The 22,274-nt window shown below is 36.1% G+C and overlaps 1 protein-coding gene across 1 annotated transcript in view; it reads right to left on the reverse strand.

Annotated features, from left to right (window-relative positions):
* Positions 1-22,274, reverse strand: part of DOCK4 (dedicator of cytokinesis 4) — a 238,559-nt gene that overhangs the window by 106,396 nt on the left and 109,889 nt on the right. The window contains exons 9-12 of the mRNA XM_065743464.1: positions 17,323-17,404; positions 16,670-16,730; positions 14,716-14,848; positions 13,136-13,224 (exon numbers count right to left, since the gene is read on the reverse strand). Coding sequence (XP_065599536.1) covers positions 13,136-13,224; positions 14,716-14,848; positions 16,670-16,730; positions 17,323-17,404 — 365 coding nt within the window. The remainder of the gene's footprint in view (positions 1-13,135; positions 13,225-14,715; positions 14,849-16,669; positions 16,731-17,322; positions 17,405-22,274) is intronic.

Raw genomic sequence — 22,274 nt, forward strand, 5'->3', positions numbered from 1 at the left:
TTCAGAGGTTGCTTTCAACTGTAAGGATTCTATGGTTCTATTGTTTCCAGTTAAATCTTCTGATTGTTCTCAAAGCTCCATTACTTTTGCACGGAAAGTAGCCCACTTGGCACTAAGGTCCTAAAACCAGAATACATGCACTATTACCAAGGTGTTATAACCAAGTTGCAGAACACTTTGCTTGCATTCCCACTGCTTTGCTACATTGCAAATCTCATTATGGACAAAAATAACATGTTGTATATGAAAAGCCAGGAACTCAATTATAACAGTCTAACCAAGGAGCCCAGTTACAATGACACTAAAATACTTAAAATTAAATACTGCTACTGTGACATATTTAAACACAAACTTTCCAGCATACTCTACCATATTCCAGCATACTCCTCTGGCAGTACTTTGAAGTCTCAGCTATCATTGTATATCTTTACTCTCATGTTTTCTATTTCAGCCTTTGACCACAGAGAGACAATTCTACACATACTAACTTCATGTTATAGTTATCTATTACATATTTTGCTCTGAAAGTAATGCCTCCTATTTATTGCCATGGAAATTAGAACAGATACAAAGAGCACAATTGCATTATTTGATAAAGAATACTTTCAGCTAGAAAACACTCTTTTTCAACATAGTCACCACTATTAGCTATGCATTTTTTCCAGCAATGAACAAGAGCCCGAATTCCACGCTCATAAATGTCTGCACCAGCAGAGGTGATGCACTGTCACCACTAGCTTCAAAGCACCACCCACTGCCTCACTGTGCTCACATCCACTGGTTGGTCTCCCTAAACTTTCGGTAAGCATCAATGAATGTGAATGGACACAATACTTTCACATGGAGGAATTCAATGGCAAACCGTTGCTTTATACACACACTTCCATGTCAGACGTCATTCTGTCAGACTGCTCCTCTGCTGCCATCTGTCACACAGCAACAAAATGCAATGGGATACTGGCAGGAAGGTTCAAGCTTTACTGCCATCACCATCTCTGACATTGTGGACTGACAGAATAAGATAAAGGGACCAATATAGTAAGATAAAATACTTTCAAAGCAGCCATCGTAGAGTACTTTATCGATGTGTGTTGCATTACACAACTGAACAAAGATAAGCAAGAGATAAAATAGCTGTAATTTATTGTTTTGTCATTTGATAAATGCTGTTAGGAGTGTAAACAAAACTACAGGCAGGCCAAGATAGGCCTGAGAAGTCCTGAGTACTATCAGCTCAACACAAAAACTGTGGTCAGGTATATGTAACAGAAATTCCATAATCATGGGTTTGTAAAGACATCACTTGCCAAAGAAGCTATACACCCATCGTGACTGAGGAAACATACGTCTGAAATAAAAGACCCAAGAAAGCAGTACTTTGCAAAGATAAAATAATTCATATTTTACAAGGATCATTTAACATTCTACAAGTTTCAATGCTTATTGTAAATCAGGCTACCTGAGTATCAATTAGAGCTAACTAAGATCATTTACATTATACAAACACAGAGCTGTTCAGATTTTATTAGACTGCATACTGAATTGAAGTGAAGAAGGAATCCCTCAGACACAAACAGAAATGAAGAGGAGCCATTTAGTTCAAAAATATCACCTTCCTCACCAAGATGTAACCAAAATTTTGCGTACCAAAATGTCACTGAACTCAATTTGCAAGTGATTATAGTTATCTCTATGGGTAAGAAGGGAAATGGGAAGGCTCTGAGAAAGGAAAGCTTCATAACCAGTCAGCAATTAGACAGGGTCAAACAGGAGTAGGCTTCCAACTTGGTCAGCATCTAATTTGGGGAGATAAAGAAGATACTCGAACAAAAGAAAGGCAATGAAGGTAACAGAGATACTCTTTTGCATGAATGATAGAATGATAAATCATTAACTTTTCTCCTATGAAAAAATTGAACTCCTTTTCTAACATATAACAAAATTAATACAATTTATTTTAATTTATTCCACTCTGATAATGTATGTTAACACTGTTTCTTTCTCACCTAATTTCCTCCATTAAACAATAATATTATCAGCCAAATCTAAAGAGTTATGTTTCAAAATATATAAATAAATACTACTAGAGTACTCCTGTTGTAACAGTTGTGCAAGAAAAAGCAAAATAGAAAACTGTAAGATGGCACCATATAAAGCATCTGATGGTGGCTGATATGATAATAGCAGCATTTAAAAGCCCTATAATCTCTCCAGATCTACAAATTTCCCATTTCTAGAACATTTGGAGCTAAAACATAAAATGAGAATGATGATCCAGAGTCTGAGTGGCGTATTTTCTTTAATCAAAAGTATAGTCTAGTTTTATCCCCACAAACAAAACTTTAATTACCTTCAGTTATATTTTAATGGTAATTAAAATCTATTGTGTTAGCTATCATTCTTTATTTACTTCTGTTTTTAAAATATTACTACAAAGCTTTGTGTGCTACTGCTAACAGATCTGTTTTTACATCTTTTGCAAGCATAAAGATTTCTCCCAATTAACTTGCATCATAGATGATTCTTATCATTCAGATGACAGAGAATACAGAAATTGACAAGCTGCTGAATAAGCATTCTGTATTTCTGTTAGATACATGATTTTAAAGACAAATTTTATGCTGCATTACTGATTTCTGCATTTAGTTATGACAAAAGGCAACTGTTTATTATGCTTACAAACTCATTTGCATTTCTGTTTCTGGGGGAGGGGAAAGCATTTATATTCAGCTTCTATCTATTCGCAGCAAAGCATCCTAGATTATATTAAGGAGAAAATGCCTAGCAGCTGCTCAGGAAGCCAAGAGAAAAACAAAACAAAAGGGGGAAAACAAAAAACAAAAAACAAAACAATAAAGCAAAACTCAGACAGAATACTTTTCAGCTGTGTTTGTATTTTAAGAAAGGTAATGAAATAATGCATCTGTCCAAATGAAGCTGCCTAAGGGTGTTAAAAGTACTCAGAATGCATATAGGTGTTCACATTTCTGTTACTGTTTAAACTATTGGAATTATAACTGCAAAGATCAAACTGGTAGTTTTTCATATTATAATTGGAAAACAAAACTATTTAATAATTCAGTGTAATTTAGGTGAAACAGTTGTCTAAATCTTGTGAAATTTGGTCACAGTAAAACCTTGGTACTAAATCACACAAATTACAGTCTGGGAACAGAAAGAAAAAGAGAGATAAATTCTGTCTCCACTGGCCTTGTTTCAGTTACTCTGAACGAACAAAATAAATGCCTAACTAATTTAGGTACTTGCACTCCAATTACATCTTGTTTCAAATAATAAAAAAGAAAAAAAAACAGGCAACATTTAACTGAAACTACAGAAAACACTAAAAATAATCCTCACAACCAAAAAAGCTCAGGTAATGTTAGTAACAAATTTGTTAACTATAACCACTGGAAGAGATAAAATCTTGCATGTATGTTTCATTAATTTTATCATTTGAACCTGTCTTAAGATTTGTTATTCTTTCAGTAGATAAACTGACTTGACTTCAGGAAGTCAAAGATGCTATTTATTAGTAACAAGCAGAAACAGATTTTGGAAACACTTTTGTCCAATAATACAGTTTGAATTTAATTTTTCTAAAGTGTTCAGCAAAGTCTATAAGTCATAGTCATGCTGTATGCATCACAGAATCTCAGAGCTGAAGCAGTTGGAAGGGACTTCTTAAGATCCTCAAATCCAACCTCCCTGCTAAGGCAGGTTTCCTACAATAGGTTGCACAGACAGGCATCCTGACAGGTCTTGAGTATCTCCACAGAAGGCAAACCTCACAAATTCTCTTGAAAACCTGTTCCAGTGCTCCATCACTCTTACTATAAAGTTCTTCCACATGTTTATATGGAACTTCCTATCTTCAAGATTTAGGCCACTGTTCCTTGTCCTATCACTTCACACCACTGAGAAGAGCCTGGCCTCATCCATTGCCTCCAGTCTTCCTTTAGATATTTATAAAGGACACTCATGGATTACTACACAAAGAATATATATATATATAATCTGACTTTCATTTTCCTTTTGGTAAAGCTAGAACCTTCACAGAAAACAAGACAAGCTCAGACTGCCATTTTAACATACAAATGTATATCTGACTAATTTATGAGCCTGCCTCCTTTAAGAATCAATATCTTTTCACAAAACTACTACAGTTAACATTGTATGCTAGATTAGGTAATAGATATTGGTTACACTTGAATTTATACAAGGGTTTAACATTAGATTGCTAAACAGTGTCAGGCTTTCTTTAAAATGTACTTGAAAAAGGAAGAATCTGCAATAACCTTCTTTAAAACTGGCTTAGTTCATAGCTGTTATTCAAGATTAAATTCTGTGATTAAAAATCAAATTAGATTTGAGTAAATTCTCTATACATTTAATTTTCCATCTTTAGCATTTCTTAAGAACAAAATGGAATGCCTTAATTCATTATGTACTTACAATGAAGCACATACAACTGCAGTTCTTATTTTAAATGTATTTCAAATATCTGCCTTCAGTGTCAGCTGAACACACCACAATCTCCTTGTCACAAAATGTAACAAAAGATTAAAACTGACAAATTAATAGACTGTCATAGCAGTAAAGTAATTAAATAAATATACTTGATCTGAAATGTTAACTATGTCTGGCTACAGAAAACATTTCAGAGAACTGATGACACTTCTGAGCACCCTGAGGAGACAAACACTGCTCTTAGATGAGCACAAATCATAGAATCACAGAATCATCTGAGCTGGAAGAGACCCTTAAAAGTCATTTAGTCCAACTCCCCTGCAGATAACAGGGGACACCTACAGCTACATCAGGTTGCTCAAAGCCTGATGCAGCCTGGCCTTGAATGCCTCCAGGGACAGGGCATCCACCACCAATCTGAGCTACTTGTTTCAGTGTTTCACTACTTTTATCATAAAAGCCTTCTTCTTTACATACAGTCTAAATCTCTCCTCTTTTCATTTGAAACAATTTCTCCCTGTACTTTCAAGACAGACTCTACTAAGTATAGTCTGTCCTTTTCTTATGTCTCCCCTTTAGATACTGACAGGCCTTTAGATAATAAAGATGCAGACTGAAGCTTGATGTGATGAACTATTGGCTCAGGAGTTACCTAGTTCTGTATTTTGTTCTTTATCTCCTATTTCAAACACATCACCACTCCTGCCCTCATTCTTGCTCATTTCTCTTCCTTCCTCTCTCCATCATGAGTCCAAACTTCTTCCCTATGACTAACAGCAATAGCTGCTTCTGGATGGACACGAACACATTGTTTCTCACCCATCACTCACACCAGCTTAGGGGAAGGTTTCCTTGCAACAACTCCAAGTGGGCTAACGCTGTGAGCTGCTGAGGTAGTGCCACGCTGAATCATAGAACAGCCAAGACTGAAAAAGACCTCCAAGATCACCCAGCCCAATCATACACCTACTACCTACTACACCACGTCCCTCAGTACAACATCTAAACATTTCTTGAACATCTCCAGGGACGCACTTCATTTTGTATCCAGAAAATACTGTGTTATCACAGTATTGTCCACAGAAATATGTGTTCTATAAACTCTTACACTGAGCTACCAATTCCCTGCTGTACTTGATCTCTTGTAGGTTTTCATCATACAAAGTGGGGAAAAATGATGTTCGTCATGAAGCCTACACAGTTTCAACACTGGAAGGTAAATGACTCTAAAAGACTTGGTCACTGAATCAAATAATTTTAAGACAAAGCTTACTTTTGATGAAACAAATGAAACATCCAAAGTATATTGTTTTCTACCTGCTTCTTTAATCTCTCAGTGTTTGATGGTAACCATGGAGAAAAGATATTATTAGATTGTCAAGAGGTTGCTGAAAGCAGAGAGGTGCGGGAAGATGCAGATTGTCCCTGAGCGCACATTCCTGTTTCTACTCAAATGCCCCCACTGCTACACTTGTCTCAGAGTCTGCATCTTACCAGATGGGCTCATGCACTGAGATTGTCTTCCTCATGGCTTGCCTTCTCTAACCAAGTCTTATGTGAACACTGAGACAACCTGAGTCTCAGTACAAACAAACATTATACTTGGGAAAACAAATATGTGAGGTGACATTAGTTCCTCCAAACTAGGTTGCTTTGTACTATGAAACGTACTTTGTGTGGGTTGAATTAAAATAATACCAGTGTGAAAAAAAACCTGCTTTTAATAAGCAATCTCCCTAAACTTCAAAAGAGACTCCACGAAGACAGAAGCTAGTTTTGCTCTGAGCTGGGGCCAGACCACAAGACCATTAGATGATGCTACAACTGCAGATTTTTACACGTGTATCACAGGAACAAGTTTCAATTTATTAGTGACAGTAAACCACACATTTCTAAGACATACCTATATGCATTCTTCTCTTTCAAAGAAAAAGCATTTAAGTTTATGGCTGTCATGCTTAGGATAGTCTTTTACCAATCAAACCACAACCCGGATTGGTCTTCAGAACAGCCTCCCCATTCAGATATTGCTTCTGCCATATTTAAAATACATTATTCTTTCTCCCTCCTATGAGATACAATACAATAATTTCTGATTTTATTCTTTTTCTGATCTAAACTGTATGCAAGAGGGCATGATTTATGCAGTTTTATCAAGAACTGTATTTTGACACATAATGCAACAGAAGAAAAATTAATACTTGCCACCATATTGAAAATAAAAAAACAAATGGGAAGTAAAATCACACTCATGACAGGAATGGTAAGAGAGAGAAATTCCACTGTTTTCAGTGCATCTCCTCTAAAGTTTAAGGCTCTCCCATCAACTGAAATTTTTGTGTAGTTACCAGTGTTGTCATCAGTGGAGATGCAATGCAGTTTGGTATTGCTACCACCATACTGTACTCAATTAATACAATATTAGGTTACATCACCCTTCTCTTATTCATTGGAGCATTCCAAGATAACAGCTCAGGAAAAGATTTTCCCATTACAGTTATTATTTTTATGGAAACCACAAGAGTCTAAATCTGCAGCTGCTAGACACCTTTTTAAAATTCTGACAACAGTACTTTAATTGCTATAGGATTTGAAAGGATTTTCACCTTCTTTGTTGTAGTAAGTGAAAAGCACGTGTGTCCTTGTCTTATCTCTTCAGAATTACTGTGTCAGGGTCATGCAAGTTTTAAAGACTTCTAATAAAAGAATCTAAATTGGCATTTACAGAGGAGCTTACACACAAAAACATCAGGAAGCTTTAGTAAAATGTGGAGTGAAAAAGGAATGTCTTGGATCCTTTTAAAGGAAAATAAAGCAATCCAGTCTATTTTTTTCTAAGGAGAGGGGAAGAAGAAGTTGAAGTATATTTTTAATAATTTTTAAGATGCTTTTCATAAGATAATTCATTATAGAGAAAATACTCATGTAACACAAAGCCAGGGCTTAAATCCCTCCTCCCTAGGATTTGCTGAGACAACATGAATATAGATCACACTTACGAAAAGTCATGCAATATTCTGCATGCTTTAGAGCCAATTTTACTTCCCCTGTGGTATAATGAATATTTTCTGATCATATACAAAGCTGAAGAGTTGCTGCAGGGAAGTCTGAGAAATCAAGTGATTAGCATTCTCTTCTGGGACATACGAGACAGACAAAATCCTTTTCCAAGTCAGAGCCTGAACCAAGAAATTTTCTTTCTCAGAAGAACATATAAAACACTGGAATAAATTCTTTTTCTGAAAAACTAAGTGAATAATTATATATTTCCTGAAATAACATGAGCATATGAGCCACAGCAACCAGCTCCAGCATTTCTTTCTGCCTAGTGCTCAGGCAGCTGAATCCAGACCACCTGAATCCTGATGGAGCAAGTGTCATGTATGTGCCCAGACACTTGTTCTCAGCTTCAAGCAGTCCCAGAAATAACACATCTTCAGGTGTCCATGGGAAGAGACCTCGCACTTGAGGAGGAACTTTTGAGATGTTGATGGTGTTTAAGTAGGGATTGCATTAAGAACTATCACTGTTTAGACGGGTGATTTTTTTAAGGCAAACCTCCATACTCAGATCCCAAAGGACTCTTCTGCTCAAGGACATCCATTCCATCATGGTATGTTGTATTTAATGAATTGTACTAGAGAATATAAAGAACTGGATAAAAAATATGGTAGCATAGGCAAGAATATAAGGTTATGCATGACAAACTCCTATTAAAAATCAGAAGAAAGAAAAAAAAATGCATGACTTTTTATAATCATGAAAATCAGAGTTGTACTTAATGATTTTTATTTACTTTTGCATTAAAAAAATAGTTAGTGACAATCTGATTGCTCCTTGTCCTCAAATGCACTTTAAAAATCAACAGGTTCGCTTACACACAGTAATTCTGTAGGCAAATGAAGCAGCTACTATATGATCAATAACAGTTTACAAAGCACTTTGTGCACTACTGCCTCATTTATTAAAGAGAAAAGCAGACCACATCCAATATTACTTATTTACTAAAGACTTAAGAAAGGTTCAGAATATAGTTTCACAGCCACACAGTCAGAGAATAACACCTGCTATCACAACACACACTGCAAACCCTAAAAAGAAAGAATCAACATTTGACAAAATCCCAAGCTTAGATATGAAAACAAGATCTTTGGATAGGCTCCGTTACCTAAAATACGCTATTACTTATGATTATGCTATCATTGAATATTTTATTTTTAATAAAATAAAATAAATAATATTTTTATTTATCTGAAATTATTCATATCTTTTGGAACTTCTATTTCAGAATTAAAAACTAGCATGAAATTGGCTATATTTTTTTACAGTTTACTACAGCTGTTGTGTTCTGAAATTCAAACAATTGAAATAAGAACACAATAAATATGCAGTAAAGTAATATACAGTAAACAAATATGTTTACTTATTGCAGCCTCAGCATAGCAGCTGCATAAACCGGAATTGCCCAGATCTGACTGAACTAATGAAGGAAACATCAAAAAGGTGATAAAGGACAGCTGATTATGGTTCCAAAGAAACCAAGAACTGTTTCTGTATCTGTATATACATTTCAATGCTTTTTACTCCTACTGATAAATACAAATGTGGTATTTTCTTTGAAAAATTGGTGTAACTGGGTGTGAACTTTTGACAGGAATATTCGTTTTCTATGTATTTTTGCCTTGAAAAGCAAAGTAACGGGCCTTTAATAATTAGAAAAATATTATACGAAAACCAGTTTTTATAGTCAGCTCCATTCTAGAGATTACTGAAAATTGTTCTGTTTAATAATTAAGAAATCATTTAGACTAAACAGTATTTATTCTACACACAGTACATGCCAAAGGTAAGAAATAATAATGGTACTAAATGCAGCAAAGGCTACTAAATGCAGCAAATGGTACTAAATGCAGCTTTGCCTTTGCATTCGTGGTTTAATCTCCATCAACAGGAAATACGGCATTTTGCAGCAAGCTGATTCCTGACACAATCCTAGGGGTATCCTGAAATTTGACCCACTACATGCTATTCTAATGTTTGTTACGTATAAATTTCCAGTAGAAAATATATTCCAGTTCCCACTCTGACAAATAACACTAGCTAATCCACAGGAGTGAGTCCTACCATACCTGCATCCAACAAACACTGGAAAGGGGATGGGCATCTGTAAGCTACTCCTTTCTGAGCTGTATTAAGACATTTATTTTATTTGTTATTTGTCTTTATTTGGCCCTTGTTTTGAATGTAGATTTGAGTTGGGAATAAGATCTGTGAAGATTCTGCACAAGAAGTAAAAATTGCCACGATTTAAAGTAAAAAAGGCACTTTTTTGGTGGTGGGATTTTGAATGTTAAATATAAAAGCTGTAGTGTGACAATTCGTTTTTCACATGTAAGACAAGTACAGTTTGGGTTTCTTTTCAGTTTTCCCCAGAAAAATTGAGTGCATTTTTTTACTGAGGAATAATTAAAATTGCAGACACAATTTCAGTAGTGACAGACAGTCACTTCTGGAAACTAAAACTGTACATGAAGATCTGCTGAGCTGAAAGAAACTGAATAGGGCAAAGACTTAAGAGGTAGTAAGCCCATAACATAGATAATACTCCGATGAATTTTTGCTCTTGTGTGCTGATTGTATTTCAATTCTTAAGTCTTTTTATAGTAATTTTAACAAGTCAAATGTTCAAGCTCTCCTAAGCTTAACATAGATCTTGAGACAGTGAAAAAACTGTGTCTCCTGTAATCAAAGCTCCGCTCCTTTCTTTCCTTTTCACAAATACTAGATAGCAGACAAGTCTAGCGGGCCTTCAGTCATTCAAAACTACTACAGATGAAGATAGCAAAGGGAAAATGCATACTAGTGTAACAACAACATTTTCCATGAGGTGTCAGCAGAAGTATCTGAACATATTGCTAAAGCCTTTCAAGTGTGTTTTCAGGCTTTTAAGCAGTCACAGAGAAACAAATTTCACATGTGTGATGTAAATAACTTTCCATGGTTTGTGTTTTAGTCACTCAGTACTCAAAGTGGCACTACTACTCACATCTTCTTTCCCTCTCCAGCCTCCATATGTGCTACTCTTTCTTGCCTTCCTCTCTAGACTGACCTTTATCAAAACATATCTGGTACTGAATGTGCTAGCTTCAGCTTCCAGCACATGCAACCTGGAAAGAAGTCATGTCCCACATGTCTTTTATGTTGATAGTCAATTAAGAGAATTTTTTTTTTAATTAATTTTTTTAACTTTTTTTTTTTTTTTTGTCTTCAAGGACAAAAGGGTATTTGGCTATAAGCTTCTATTTCATGAGAATGAGAATCACAGAGCAGCTTGACCTTACAGACCACCTAGTTCCAATCCCATGCCATGGCAGGATTGCCACCCACTAGATCAGGCTGCCCAGGGCCCCATCCAACCTGACCTTGAACACCTCCAGGGATAGGGCATCCACAGCTTCTCTGGGCAGTCCATGCTAGTGCCCCACCATCATCTGAGTAAAGAATTTCCTTCTAACATCGAAATGAAATTTCTCCTCTTTTACTTTAAGATCATTCTCCCTTGTCCTATCACTATCAGACCACATAAAAAGTTGGTTCCCCCCATTTATAAGCTCTCTTTACATTCTGGCAGGTGGCAATGAGGTCTCCCTGAAGCCTTCTCTTTTCCAGACTGAACAAGCCCAGCTCCCTCAGCCTGTCTGCATAGGAGAGGTGCTCCAGCCCTCTGATCATCTTTGTCTCCCTCCTCTGAACTTGATCTGCTCTGTATCTTGTGTTGTAGGCCCCAGGTCTGGATGCAGTACTCCAGATTTGGCCTTCCAAGGGCCTTCCACCTCCCTGCTGGCCACCCCTCTTTTGATGCAGCCCAGGATAAAGCTGGCTTTCTGGACTGCAACCACACACTAGCCTTATAACCTGAATCATATCACTGCAGACAAGAATCATTTAGAAGCATACAGCGTGCCACATTATACTACTTTAACTGCTAATTCAGAAATTAGCAACTCTTTCTATTTTTCTTTATCAAGTGAGGATATAAATGGAAAAATTAAATGTTTCTTAGCAATATTTACACAGAAAACGTCATTACTAAACAAGCCACCTTTTGCAAAATGTGAAGTTTGCATTAATGCCAGAAGCAATGTACCTATTTAGAAACTGAAATGCATTCATTCTTTATCACACATTAGATTTTCCATCTAATATTCAGAAAAGGCATTTGTACAACTCTTGAATTATGTATTTTTAAAATGTTCCATAGCCTTGCAAGTTGAGACAAAAGGTATGCTCCAACTTTCTAAAAACTAAAAATATCACCTTTATCTCTACACTGACTGTGCAGAAAGGCCTTGTTATCCGTTTAAACAGTAAATAAAGCCATCAGTTTCTACATCAATGAAACACTGTGTCTTCTCCTTCAATAGCACCCAAGTTGAAAAATAAATTGTTGATCACTCACATTAAGGAAGTTGAAATTAAAAATGTTTACCTCTGAATTTATTTCTAATGACCTGCATTATCCGCTCCAGCATAGAAAGAGGTGTTGAACAATCACTTAATATTAAATGCATGAATCATCAGAATGCTCCAAAGTAACTTGTTCATTATGAATATATTATCATATTTAAGAACAGCATAACTTATGATGTGCTTTTATATTTTCTCTGTATTATTTTAATAATTGTAGTCTAGTAATATGCTCTACATTCTAAAGCTTCAAGATATGCATGTATGTAGCTAGATTCTACAAAAACAGAAATAACAAATAATAGGATCAGATTGATTAAATACACAAGTGAAGTCTTGATAAGTATCAGGAGCTTTTATGTGCTTCTTAGTCATCCACTGAAGACTGCCAAATATACATTTGCAAGACATACATTATGCCTTAAGTCAAAAGAGAATAAGATTTATTATGTGGAATTACAACTACAATGCAACTTGTAAAATTAATTTTTTCCATATTCATATTTCAAATAACCAATGTTTCACTGGGGCAAAATAGTATTTGAATAGAAGCACAATATATTTGTAAGCTTCCATGTCTGGTTTCCCTTCAGGTTTGACTGTTCTAGATAACAGCACTATGAAAAAATTAACAAGTTGGCATTCCAAAAACCAATAAGAAGCATCTCCTTTGGTTTAAGCCACCACCACATTAGCAAAGGTCAGTCATCTCCCAGTTCCTAAGTTTTCCAGTTGAATTTATTTTGATGACACTTAGTGACAGACAGTTAAATATGGAAGGCTACTGGTAAGCCCCTGAATATCAACTTTGCATATTGCTCTGCTGGTCACTAGAAATACAGAGAGTGTACTACTGTCTCTGTAGAGAGGATCTAGTTAACTTTTTACAATATTTTATGTATGTAAAGTGAAAGTGTAAATCATCAAGCAATGCTCATCAATACTTTGATCAGTCCCATGCATGAACAAGTTCCACAGCAAATTGTAGCTCTTCAGTAAAGAGCAAGTTTCTACTACATAATTTCTTGAAGAAATATTCATGATTTTTATAAATGTGTATATAAAAGCTAATAGTATACATTTTCACCTAGTACAAGTATGTTTCTGAATATGAAATACTATTTCTTTCATAGACATTAGATTTTCTAAAATAGAGCCACTTCATTTGCATACTAAAACACAAAAAAACATTACTCACCTGCATTGGAGCCAGTCAAGTTGTAACGTGCATTCAGTTTTTTAATGATATTTTCATGGATCTGAAACCAGTCACTCTCTGTGTTGCACCTACAAAAATGATAACTTTCTTAACTCCGAAATGGGAACACAAGTTTTTCAGACCCATTTCACCACACATATCTATACAAATTCTCTTCTGCTCACAAAACTAACTCAATGGGAGCAAATAAAGCCCCATTCAACTCCTTGGATCAATAGAAAAAGCGAGAGCAGTGTTATCATCTGAGGAATGCCACATAGAAATAAGTACATCTTGTGGAAAAGGGTGGAAGAAATACAGGAGCAGTTATGCTCAGCAACTCAACATGAACAAGTTCATCATCTATAGATCTATCCTTCAGCTCCAAAATACAAAGAATATCTCACCCATGACACTCAGGAAGACACAGGGGACTTAGAGAAGGTCTTAGACAAAGATCTGCGCTGCACACTTTGAAGTCACTTAAAATGGAATATGATCTTGAAGAGATAGTCAATTAAAGAGCAAATTACATCTGAGTACATATTTGGAAAGTATCAACTTTTCCATGAGGAAAAATAGGCCACACTGAAAAGTGAATGGCTTTAACTTGAACTGGTCTTACTAAACCTGCTTCTGAATAATGTTTCTTCTTCACTTTTTTTTTTTTTTCTGTTATTTTAAAAACAATCAATCAGGGAAATTTAGAAAATAGAATATAATGGGCAGATATATAAATCTAACAATTTGTTATCCAACAGCGAGCACTTACTTGACTTCAACATCCTGGGAGTCTTAATAAAAGCCAGCACACATTTTCACAGTCACAATAGATTGTTTTTCTGCAGCATCATCTCCAGCAGCTCTAATTCAGCACAGTAGGGGTACAGAGAAGAGAAAGGCTGCCTAAAAGCCTTCTATGTCTTCAACATTTGAGTGCAAACCCTGGGAGAGGCAAAACTTCCTCGTGCACTTGACAAAATGTTTCCCAGGTTTATTAACTTAGAATAGACCACTGCACAAAACAAATTTTACTATAATCTTTCAGATCAAGTTCAGTAGGAAATGAATTACATGCATTGTGTTGCAACGAGTAGAAACGTGAACTTTCTTCCTAATATCGTCAAACTCCACTATTTAACCACTCATTTTAAAATCTATTTTTGATTTTTCATTCTCCAGCATTAGCTGCTTCTGACACTTACGCTATTTCCATTAAACGATTGCTTAACTACTTTTTTTCTCTAGTTATAAAGTTACTTCTGCTAGCTGCCTAGGCAGAACAAGGTGTCAGAACAAGCCTTGAAAGCACTTCATGCTGCCATAGAGAGCTCCAGAAGCTCTTACAAGGATGTGATAAATGCTGAAACTTGCAGGAAGATCTGAAAGGATGCAACTTTCATTTTTAATACTATCCCTTTTTACAAACAGATCTGTACAACTAGCCAAAATTTCTAAACTGTGCTTAAGAAACAATTAGCTACTATACTTTTTTATTCACACTGCATTTAAAAGTGCTGTTTTTGATGTAAATCTACTGTGAAATAGTTCTAATATTATGAAAAGAAGCCATTCCTTACATGTACACTTTTAAGATGAGGTCATCCTTTGAATCTCCTGCCAGCAAATCTGCAATACTGAGGACCGCGCAGCCAAAGGGCCGTCTGTACTGTACGTTGCAGGCATTTTTCTTTTCTCCAGCTCCCATTCGTCCTGACAAACAAAATATACATTTGATGCATAATGTCTCCCTTAAAACCACAGAAGGAAGGCAGGGAGCAATTCAGCTCTGTATGGTGACAGCTCTGAGTATGTGATGCCAAGTGTACTCTGTAAATGTAGTCCATCTTTCTCTACAGTACATTAGGATAACAAATGGTTCAGGAAACACATTAATGATGTGGTGATCTCGTAATACCAGAGGTACTGCTCATCCTCTCATGACCTCGGGTCTGCAACTCTTCCTGATACTCTGTGACAGCTCTACTTGAGACACCACCAAATTAAATTTAGTGTTCAGACATGACAGAGTGTCCACCATTTGCTGTCCAATAACTATTATTTTACTGTGGTTGTTGTTACTTCTGATTTATATGAGAGGTCTTGTGACTGAGCCACTACAATTTAAAAATCAAATGCTGCCTCCAAGCAGGCAACTTGCTAGAAGGGGGATAAAACTGCAGAAATCAAGGAAAGATGAAACTCAGGGAGAAAAGATGACAAAGGGCAGGAGAGCAAATTATGGTACAGAAAGAAGGCAGTCAAGAAAATGGAGTTGAAACAAAGTATTCTTCTATTTGATTTAAATGCAATTCATCAATCTTCTTGTGGTGTTTGTGATAGATGGAACTGCCCTCTTTCTAACCATTTTATTCAATTATGTTCTGCCAGCTATGTATCTTTCCCACAAACCCTTAACTTCTGACAAGAAAAGCCTCTGGCTGTACTTGCTGCAGGCAATGCCTCCTCTTTATGCATCACAGAAGCTAGAAGAGTAATTGTTCACTTTCACACCACAAAGCATATAAATGTTATTTTAACTTTTTAGCATTTCAATCTTTTGTATACAGACTTGGCTGTGAATATATTTTAAAAGCATACAGAAGGAAAAATTCTATGCCATATTGTTCCTTAACACATTTACTCTCCTAAAATTAACTTGTATTACACCAAAATTTCTACACTATTTCCCAATCTTTGCCACTAAAAATGCACTGCTTTAATATTCCAATGAAATATTCTAAAATCATTAAAGTGCAAGGAAAAATCATCCACCTATGTTGTAAAACAGCACTTCCTTTTTAATAAGTTGTTTCTGAACTCAGCACAAGTTGTAACTACCATATTTGAAAACAAAATACCTTGCAAAAATAGGTAGATATATTCATTCCTGTGGAGATGCAGCTAGGAAGACCATTTACAAATAAAGCAATGCATTGAGAATCTTGCTTCAAATTAGCACAACCAGGAGCTTAACTTCTTAGAATACATACATGGCACACTTTGTGACTCTTCAGCTTTGTTTTACAGGACACAGTATCTGCCTATATCATTGTAGATTAAAATTATTATATGACAAACTTCACTTACCTCCTTCTCCTCTTTTTAAAGGGATGAAGGAAAAGACCGAATTTATCTGAATGATTTCATCAGATACTATTTAAGTAGATACACTACGTTTCTAGGTAAGTTTCCTATGAAGAAGCAATGCTTGAAATTACTCTTTGTAACAAGAACGGACTCCCTAGTAAAAACTCCATCATTTTAGTACAGTTTACATATGACTCCCTCATTTCATTTCGCAATAGTCACAAAAAATACTTCATCAAAACTTATCAGCACACCTGAAAAATAACACAAAAGAATGCTGGAAATTCAAGGCAATTTTCCCATTAGAAGAGAGGTGTTTCCTTCATGAAATTTATACAGAGACTCAGCAAGCCTAACAGATCCCAAAGCTGACCTCAGGTGGTTTTCTTCGTTGTTTCATACATACCAAATGTCAGATTTCTACTCACAGACAATTATACCTACCTATTCGGATAATATGCACAGTGATATAGATGTCCTTCCTGAGTTCACTGCTACTCAAATCCTGCACAAGATCAGAACCTCATTATTTCTGATTAAAACGTGATACTTAAAAACATCTTTATGCATTGCTTTTACTGCCAGTAAGAGTGATAAATGAGCAGTGAGGTCGTTTATATAGAATTAATAAATTATCCATTTAACTCTTGAAATTGATGGCCATGCACTCAATATGTCTGTCCTAAAATATCATGCACAAGAATTTATTGTAAGGCAGCATAATGGGAGAGGAAGACAGAAAAGACCTGATGAGCACCTTGAAAGCTATTATGCTTTTGTGCAACTCCTAATATCCTAAAATTATAAAGAGCACTGCACAAACCAACCTTTGGGCCTAAAACTCACAGGCAAAAGTCTTTGTTGCAAGGAAAGCAACAGTATATGTATGCACATGAAGTTAAAATACGAGTTTCCACATACTGCCAGAAAACATTCAATTTGGGATTTTAATAATACCCTTTAACCACTCTTTAAAATTGATATTCATGATAACATAAAAGCCCAGGGAGCACCACTGAGTCGACTTCAGAATCATTTAATCCAAATTTGATTTTCAATACCCAGCACAGAAAGGATTAAGAATAGGAATAACTCACCACAAAAAGAGAACAGTGTCTTTCAGGCTTTTCTGGACATTTTGGCAAACCATTTCTATTCAGTCTTAAAAAGAATCGTTCACTGTAAGAAAACAAATACAACAGATACTTTGAACATCACTACAATAAAATCAGATCCCATATTGATGTTATTTTTAGAGGTAACCTTTGTCAAGATATAAAAGACAAATTTCTTAATAGAAGGCTAAAACATACCAAGAGAAAAAAGGAAGAGACAAGCGAAGAGTGGTTAATCATCTAATAAAATTACTGAAAACTCAATACAGACTCAAAGACTGAGTATAGTTTGAAAAAACGATACTGTATATCCCAGTCCATACAGCAGTAAAATTCTTATATCCTAGAACTGAAATTAGATGCGAGTGATGTATTGATTCTTGCTAAACAAAGGTCAACATTGCCACATTCGTATTCAATCAATATTATTTTTCAAAGACAGGAAGATAATGCCAGGAGACATTTTTCCTACCTAACTCTATGAAAATTTCTTTCTAGATTACACTGATTTTGGTGGTCTTAAATAAATTCGAGCAGACAAATTTCATTTTCAGGATTTTTTTCTGCAGCTGGCTGTGGGGTGCCAAGTGTTGCATCTGATACAACATCTGATACTGACAGTAGAGAGATGCAGAGAACTCATTTTAGTGTAAAAAAAAAAAAAACACTGAAAGAGAAATTACTCTTTGAAAAATTCCCATTTGATAGTAGGTTCATCATGGACAGTCTCTGGGAGAAGTTGTCATTTCATGCATGGAAAACTGGAAAAATCAAGCTTTCCACAGTTTGGGTAACTTTCTACTAGATACAGCCTCACAGCAATCACAACCATAACATTTATGCAGTAAGACACATGCAACATGGGAAAAACAAAGGGCTCAAAAATGGTAAGTTATGCATATGTGTTACATGTATGTGGCTCAGGAAGTAATGCCTCCTTATTTATTTCCATGGGAACTACAATAGATAAAAAGAGCAAATTCCCAGCTACAAAAAACTATTTTTCAACTTTCACCAGTAATGAACAAGAGCCTGCATGCCACATTCGTGAAAATCTGCACCAGTGGAGCTGACCCACTGTTTCTCGGCTGCTATGACAGCATTGGTGCTAGGAAAATGTTGCCCGTGCAGTCCACCTTCCATTGGCCTGAACAGATAGAAGTCAGAAGGTGCTAAATCCAGTCTATATGGTGGGTCTGGTAGGACAGCCTCACTGCCAATAACAATGCCAGGAAACTGCCACCTTCAGCATCTTATCAGATCAATAGATCACAATAAACTTGCTTAAAGTTTTTTCTGTTCAATACTCCAATGTTGCCACCACTGTTTCCAATGCACCGAAGCCAATATCCAGCTCTGTATACAGTTCCCTGGCCATAATTCACCAATTTGCACAAAGGAGCTGACTGAGACACTCTTCATTTTGTGACAGCTGTGCATGGCTTTCCAGAACTTGACTTGTCTTTCACATCATTGTCACTACTGCTGAAAAACACCATCCACTTCCTTGCTGCGCTCACATCCACTGTTCAGTCTCCATAAATGTTCAACAAGAGTTGATGGATGCTAATGGGTGCAATTTTTTCCACATGAATTCAATTCCACACCTTTACTCTATACACACTTCCATGTCAGACACCATTCTGTCAGATTGCCCCTCTGCTGCCATCTGTCACACGGCAACAAAATGTAATGGAATACTGGTAGTAAGGTTCCGCCTCTATAGCCATACCACCGCCATCTGCCTCTGATATCATGGGCTGACATAATAAAATGGGAGGCATTACTTTCAGAGCAGACAGTGTATCTGTTACTCTTCACTCTTTCACCCCCAGCCCTACCTGGCTGATAGTTGTGTCCGGACACTCTGTAATGCTCAAACTAACAAAAAACAAATTCCAAAGTGAGATTGTTGCAACTAGTTTTCTCTCAGCTGTACCCACCTCTCCTGCTTATTCCAAAAGCTAAGCATTGTTTACTACTGTTCTCAAAATGCAGCTGGAAAATCACAAGGAATACGTTGGATAAGACGCAACACAACACAGAGTAAATTTTTATTACACCAGCATTTGTTTTATTTAAAATCTGGATCAATCATTCACACAATCAGTCATTCACATTGAAAAGGACCTCAGAAGGCCTCTCCATCCAACCTCCTGCTCAACACTGCACTGTTTCAGTTTATATCCGTTGATGGCATTGACCACCCTGCAGGTGCAGGCAGATGTCCATTAGCCCCCTCCAACCAAGGCCCACTGCCTCAGCTTGACCCCACAGGACAACCAGCTCGGGGCCTTCTGCTGAATTGCCATCCAGTCATTAATGTCTGCCTTTTAAGAGAGGACCACAAACTGGTGTGGTTTAACCAGGACTGCCCAGGAGGGAATAACCTCTTCTCTAGATCAGCTGATCATGTTAGTGTTCTTATAGACCAGGCCACTGTTACCTTTGAAAGCATATTTCTTAAAAGCTACATATGCCAAATACTTTGTGAAATGAACACCAGTTACCCAGGCTGAACCTACAAATACCTAGACTTTTTTCTTGAGAGTATTTCAAAAACAACTGTGCAGTCTTCAGCTATGTAAGTTTTGTTGGTTATTTTTTTATCAGACAGCATAAAAGAACCTAAGAATAGCAGAGATTAACTCAAATACTTCTGAGTGAATTGAATGTCATTTTCTCAAAACATACTTAGTTTTATGATACTGCCAACTTCTGCAGCTTTTGTCTCCATGGAAACTTTAAAACTGAGTTTTAAAGAATGTTTATATGGATATATTTTTAAAGAGAATCAAGTTGGTATTTTGCTGTTTATTTAAAAATGTTATTCAAAAGACTGCTGTCTTTTCATTTACATTTAGTTCCTTTTCAACATCAGAAAACACAGTAAGAAAGAACAAAGCTTTGGTCTCGTGCAAAGTCCATATTCATATTCACTTAGCAAGAGCTGTTATTATCAAAGCATTTAAAACTTTAGGACCCATTCTGTTGGGTAATGTGAAAAACTAAAGAGAAAAGATAAAAAGCCTCTGTTCCAGCAGTAACAATGCAGCTTCTGTGAACTGAAACCTGCAGTACATTTGTATGCATCAATATAAATTTGGCTAATACAAGGTGATTCTGAATTCATCACCTTACCTTCAGTCTGTGAGAATAAAGGAATATGTGTGTGTGTATATATATATGTATATACAAACACATATCCTGCTGCATTTTTTTTCCTTTTAAGAAATCACTAGAAATGTTGGCTCAAAGAAAATATCATTCAGCAAGAAGCTATCTACCAGTGGATAAGCTATTGTCATAGTTTACCTATGAACAGGCAAGCACTGAATTTAACTGGGGTGCTCTCTTCTTCACTGAAGCATACTTTTTGCAAATATCAAAAGCATAGCCTTTAAAAGCTTTCTACTCACTATCCACTTGGATATGAAATTTGCAAGCTCTGCTTACATTCCCATACCATGAGATTATGATTCAGAACACAATTAAAAGCCAAAGACTTTTGTCACGTCACAAAGAAATGCACTGATTGCAACAGACACGCAATGGCTATGCTGATCCAATTTCCTCATCTGAATTTGAAATTTCATTTGACTGAAGCACAGGACATAGCAATTAAAAAGGCAAATTGAAAACAATAAATCTCCAAAAATCTTAATCTTTGATCAGCACTTCAATGTACTTCAAGCAAAATAAAAAAACAAAAAACAAAACTAGCAACAGTTACAGTCCAGTTAAAAACAGTTACCTTTGAACATTACCAAAGAATAAATGCAGATATGCTTTAGATCATGAGAATAAAATAACATTGTAATAAAATATAGACAGCGTTTGTGTTTATCAACAATTGAAAGCATTTCTGTGGAGAGAAATGGGTTAGAAAATGGTTGAGGAAAGTAAACAGCCTTTCAAAAACAAAATAAAGACTGAGAATTCCCAAGATCTGAAAGCTTGGCTTCAAACAGTTGCAAAAGCTCCAGAGGGTGAAATCTAGGGCTAGGATCTTATTTCACAGCAGCTTCCTCAGCAGTCATTTACACATACATATATACAACAACCACACACAGCAGAAATCCCAAAGCAAAAATATCTTTCCATTCTATGAAGATGGTTTGATTTTAGTTTAGATTGCGATGCATTTTTTATGAGCATCAATCTTCACACTTAAATATGCTGCACAGATTTAACTCTGCTGTCTTCCCACTGAAAGTAAGGAAATAACTAATGCTGGAGAGATTAATTTAAGAAGGTCAGCAAGGGATTTTGGTACTGTAACTTCCCGTGTATTAGTGAAGCAACAATGTGTTCCAAATCTGCAGGCTTAACACATGAATTTAAAAGAAACACAGCCACAAACTGTTCTGTTTCCATAAGCAACCCCTATTTCCTCAGTATTAGCAGGAAAATGTTACCAGTCACATGGTACCAGTCTAGACAGACTGCTTGTCCTGCAATTTACAAACACACTATTAAAAAGAAAACAAAAAAAAACAACCCATCATCAACCAAGAAAAACAGCCACATGGTATGCATTGCAGTAAAGCTATGTCATCCAATACTCATTGCTCTAAGCACCACTTCCCTTTCCGACATCTATATAAATAGAGGTTTTAGTGATTTCTAAACTAAATGCTGAGAAATAGTAAGAGAATATTGCTGCACACTTCACCAGCTCAGGTCTACCAAACTCCAGAATGCCATTAAGGGATGTTCACTAAGAACTAAAATCTGGATCTACTGAGTTTACAGCTAAAGGATTATTGACATCATTGAAACACCATCAGAGACAAAAGGTTCCCCTTTCACTTCAGGGTGAAATGCAGAGGAATGTGGTACAACAAGTCGTAAGTTAATGAAGTAAATAGACAAAAAAAGTCTTAAAAGTACATTCTTAACCACAGACCAACTGAATGGTAGATGTGCTAACC

This window comes from Cyrtonyx montezumae, unplaced genomic scaffold (genome assembly GCF_038088225.1).
Source record: "Cyrtonyx montezumae isolate F1298 unplaced genomic scaffold, pur_monq_1.0 scaffold_3, whole genome shotgun sequence".
Classification (NCBI taxonomy): domain Eukaryota; kingdom Metazoa; phylum Chordata; class Aves; order Galliformes; family Odontophoridae; genus Cyrtonyx; species Cyrtonyx montezumae.